The sequence below is a fragment of the Sinocyclocheilus grahami genome, unplaced genomic scaffold (genome assembly GCF_001515645.1).
Source record: "Sinocyclocheilus grahami isolate Dianchi unplaced genomic scaffold, SAMN03320097.WGS_v1.1 scaffold943.1, whole genome shotgun sequence".
Classification (NCBI taxonomy): Eukaryota; Metazoa; Chordata; class Actinopteri; order Cypriniformes; family Cyprinidae; genus Sinocyclocheilus; species Sinocyclocheilus grahami.
The window spans coordinates 116478-121799 of NW_015506122.1; the positions used below are offsets into that span (position 1 = coordinate 116478).

Here is a 5322-nt window from a genome sequence, read left to right on the forward strand (position 1 = left end):
GTGATGCCTGTCTTCTGCTCGCTGCGCTGTCCTTCATACTGTTAAAAGCATAGAGATGAACACGTTCAAAGGAGTTTGCTGCAGGCCTAATTCTAATGATAAGAATAAGGCTATATTTGATATTTCTTCCTTGACAGCTTTTTCATTTTGTTTGTTAGCTGTTTTTCTGGATGCACCGCAGACGCCTGAAAGGCATTTTACAACACAGGTCATCAAAAAGTTGAAGTGCCAGAAACAAAAATTTCTGCAAGCTCATTCATTTTTTATTTGCTGAAGTAAGGAAGTGGAAAGTTCTCACTATGGTGCTTCTGCGACCCGACCAGGACGTGTTTAACTTCACCCCGCTTACACTGTAGGTTTGTTTCATTATGATGTCTGTTAAAGAGAAACCCCTCAAACCGCTGCATAACAAAGCTGGATTCACCGCAGACTTTGCCTGCAGGCTTGGCCTTTAGATTCAGTGGCGTGGAGCTCCTAATGAGACACGGGGGACTCGCGCTTAGAACCAGAAACTTCTCCATCATGAGAGAGAAGGGGTGGAGACTCTCGTTCAGGATCTGAGCGATGAACAGGACAGGGTGACACCGGTGCAGTGTAAGAGCCGTCTACACAGGGGACGATGTGATTTTGTAACTCTCAACTCCAGAAACAGGAACACTAGCTCTTTTCCAAAACCTAGTGACCCCTGATGCAAAGCTAAAACCACCAACAACACACACTAGAAATCAAACACTGGTAAGGTTATTTTTGCTGACCAAGGAATTTATTTGATTCAAAATACAATAAAAAAAACAGTAATATTGTGAAATATTATTAACATTTAAAATAGCTGTTTTCTATGGGAATATGTATTAAACTGTAATTTATTTCTGTGATCAAAGCTGTATTTTCAGCATCATTCCTCCAGTCTTCAGTGTCACATGATCTTCAGAAATCATAATATGCTGATTATGATCAATGTTGAAAACAAATGCTGCTTCATATTTTTGTGTTAACTGTGATATGTATATTTTTCAGGAAACAGAAATCTTTTGTAACATTATAAATGTCTTTACTGTCACTTTTAATCAATTTAACGCATGCTTTGTTAAATAAAAGTATTACAAGTGTCATTATTTCTTTCATGTAAATATCATTTTGGTATTTTTTGTATGCAGTCATCAGGATGACATATAACAGCACTGTTACAGCTGTTCCTAACTGACTACCTTGGATGTTTGTCTGATTTTCCCACCAACTTAGCATATAAGATGCAAAAAAAAAAAAAAGTAAATTTTAAGAAGACAAATCAATAATCACAACAGGCACAGTTTGCAGTCATGATCAGACAACAACAACAATCTGTTCACAATAATAGAGGATCAAGACAATGAAAAGACAACACAATGAAAAAAAATCTTCCTCAAACATCTTTGTAGGATGCCTCACATTTTCCAGAGAGAAGATGCTAATGTGAATGTGCACATAGATGATGACAGATGAAGGGAAATACTCTACTGCAATAAACATAAAAATACACAAAACACACAAACATTGGCTAAAATAGACATATTTTTAATTACATAGAACATTGAAATACTGAACTTTTCAGTAGCTATAATTCACTCATTATTGAGAAGTATCAATAGCAGTTCACTGGGTTATGGCACAGAGCCTTATTGTCACTTGCATTTCTTCCTTATTTAACTCCTCAAAAGACATCAATTCACTAAACGAATGTTTAAAAATCACACCATCTCCTAAATATCCAATCTGAACAAAGCTCAGAGTTCACCGAACTGATAGAGATCAGATTGCACCAGTTAAACTGATTACAATATTAACCCTATAATGCCTGCTACTTTCGAATTTCTAAAACCCTTTACATTATCAACATGATCAAAACTTTGCTGGAAAACCTACATCTATTACATGCTTTCTGTCATCTGATTGATGGGTTAGACTTTTTTATTATCAAGGTCTTTTAGCGTAATTACAAACGTCCTCCTTCAGCTCGTGCTTCACATGTCTTTTAGTGTGAAATCTTGAATGATTTTTATGAACTAAATCCAATAGGACAGAAAAACAGATGCTTCTGAAATGATTTGTTCTGTGCAGAGACATTCACACGATAGCTGTCAGGTTTTTCTTTTAAAAATGGTGTTATACATGAAAAAGACACACATGCGGTGGATGCATGTGAAAACAAACCTGCTGTGGAAGCAGCAGTGATATTAAACGCATTTGTGAAAATTATATCACAATATACCTTTACAGTAGAGTGCTGCAGGGATGATGTATTTTTGTAGGTCAAAACCCAGAAACGAGTTGCACTTCAACACTTCTGGTTCCATCGTCCATCGGTTTGTTGAATGGGTTTTTGTTTATATGCCTGAAATAAGGTCTGTGTTTAACACAGGCTCAAGATATTTTCATTTCTTATTTGACAATTATCAGTAATGCACCCTTGTGGTTTTTAAAAACAGTTACTTGTTGGTTGCTAAGTGTCTAAATGGGACTACAGAGGTTGTCATGACAATAACCATCATCACCACGAACAGGTAATCTACTCCTCACTTTCACAGCCTCATTGTGTTTATAATCGCGCTCTTGAAACTATTCTAATTCTAACTTAAAGGGAAAAGTTTGAAGACTGATAGATTAACGGTGGTGATGTTTAAGTCATGTGACTGTGGTTTAGTTTGTTTATAGCTTTACTATTAGCTGTTCACCTCTGGCGATTCTATTCAGGCTTCAAAATGCATTAGTGAGGATTACCATGATGAACAAAACGTGTAAGAATCATAAACTTTTGTTGGTCACAGAGCTTATTTTCTGCAATAATCCAGAAGGCAATTGAAAAATCCTACTGGGTTTCCGTCAAGGGAACCAGTATGATGTGAACTAATATAAGAGGTTTTGGAATAAAAAAAATTTTATCACCACAGAATCCCCATATCCTTTTTTTGATAGTTTTGATGACTTTACTCTATGTAGATATGGAGAAAATTAGGGATGCACGATATTGGATTTTTGCTGATATCTGATATGCCGATATCTTTCAACTCATCTTGGCCGATACCGATAACGATACCGATATATTTCCTTTTGTTTGGAAACAACACCAAGTCTCTCCTGTGCAGAAATTATAAGCAAAATATTTTTAATTTTGGTTAGTTTTTAACAAGAACTTATTTGTTAGAATTAAATAGACAATAATGAAGGTTTTTTGACAGTACATTGAAGCTTTGAAAATAACTATAAATAAACTATATATCAATCGCTGTATTTTTTTCCTCAGAAAGATGCAGTCTTAACCATAACATTTTATTTTAAGATTTAACATTTGTAGATGGTCTAAAGCAAAAGAGTTGCAAAAATTCTGAAAATCTTTTAGAGCTTATGATTTGTTTAAAAAATAAAACATATTACACATTAATGACTAAATCGGTATATATACAATTATTTAATTTACAAGTGTCATGTTTGTGATTTTTTTTCATGTAAGCTATAGCTTCTGACCTTTAAATCAAAACATACTCATTATTTTATGACATCAATTACTGCTTTATTTAATCAGAAATACAGTCTAAATGTTATTTGTGTAGGCTATTTTACTTTTAATTCAATTAGAAGTAGGCCAACAGTGTCCCCTACAGATTAAAACCTGGGGGAGGCTGTCACTGCTGCACGTGCTATTACTGTTTGCTCTATCATACACCGAGGCATCATTCTGTACCTGCTTTCACAGATGAAATGCAGCAATCCAAAAGAGTGAATCTAATCATCATTCAGACAAAACGTCTCAGGTTACATATGTAACCCTAGTTCCTCGAGAGGGCGAGATGCTGCATCGAAAACCCTAGGGGGAACGCCTTCTGCGACCCACACTCTGAATCACATGTCAAATCAGTCCAATAGCTGAACGGGACATCACGGTGGATGACGTCATGACCAGGAAGCTATAAAAGCACGTGCAGCAGAGCCAGCGTCAGCTTCTAGGAATGAAGCAAGCGCCGGCAGGGACGCCGGAAGTATGGCACCAAGACGCAGCGTCCCGTTCCCTCTAGGAACTAGGGTTACATACGTAACCTGAGACGTTCCTCTTCAGGAACTCGAGCTTCATCAAAAACGCTAGGGGAACAAGAATGCCCACGCCGCCAGACTTCCAAATCTCTGCCTAGTGTGGAAGACTGCACAGCTAGGGCGAGAGAACAGAAGAGCCCGGAGTGGCTAAAGTAGGCGGGGCTCACCATCCCGAAGACCAACTTCTGGAGGAGTGAATCTTGACCCCCAAAGGAGAGGGGAGATCAGAGGACTCGAGGCTATGGAATAGCATCCTGATCCACCACTTAGCATAAGCTTCTCTGGCCGGAGACCTCGGCCTCAGTGCACCGCAGAGGAAACGTGTAAGAAGAGGATGTCTTCCCACTGAATGGCCACCGAGAGGGGCGTGGTAGGCCGCAATGGCCGCCACGAAGCCCTCTAGGGTGGAGTGGGTCAACCCTGCAGATAAACAGGCCTGCAGAAACTCCAGCACTGTACCAAACGGGCAGTTAGCTGGGTCGGGCTGGCGGTCTCCGCAGAAATACAGTTTCCTCATAGAGGGAGCTCTGGATGGAGGATAGTCTCAACAACTTCGGTTGAGAGACCGGAAGTTATGAGTTGTGCCTCCTCAGAGGCCACACCCACAGCTCCGGGTGGGGGCGTGCCCTCCGCCTGTGAGAGGAGATCTCTCCTGATGGGAATCTCCCATAGAGCACCGTCGAAGAGAGAAATCAGGCCTGAGACCCAACTCGGCCAGGCCAGAACGGGGATACTAACAATAGACAGGCCCCATCCCGGCGCACTCTCTCCAGAACTCCCGGGAGCAGAAAATCGGAGGAAAGGTGTACAGACGAAGCCTCGGCCACGTCTGTACCATGGCATCCAGCCCCAGTGGAGCTGGATGAGTCAGAGAGAACCAGAGGGGACAGTGTGATATCATATGAGTCGCAACAGGTCCACCTGAGCCTGGCCAAACACTCTCCATATCTGCTTCACCACCTCGGGGTGAAGCATCCATTCCCCGGGCCTCAGCCCCTGCCTCGAGAGGATGTCTGCTCCCATATTGAGATGCCCAGGAATGTGAACTGCTCTCAGCGAGAAGAGTTTGCCCTGGGACCACACAAGTATCTGGTGCGCCAGCTTGTACAAGGGGCGCGAACGCAGAACTCCCTGGTGGTTGATGTAAGAGAATACCGCTGTGCTGTCGGTGCGCACCAACACATGGTGATCTTTTAGGTCTGGGAGAACTCGAAGCATGGCCAGCATCTCCAGACAATTGAATGCCACGTCAGATGG

At 41.0% G+C, this 5322-nt stretch overlaps 1 protein-coding gene across 1 annotated transcript in view; it reads right to left on the reverse strand.

The window, feature by feature from the left end:
• Positions 1-263: 263 nt before the first annotated feature.
• The window catches only part of LOC107564514 (E3 ubiquitin-protein ligase E3D-like), a 38918-nt gene continuing 33859 nt past the window's right edge, over positions 264-5322 (reverse strand). Inside the window, exon 10 of the mRNA XM_016249611.1 lies at positions 264-605. Coding sequence (XP_016105097.1) covers positions 264-605 — 342 coding nt within the window. The remainder of the gene's footprint in view (positions 606-5322) is intronic.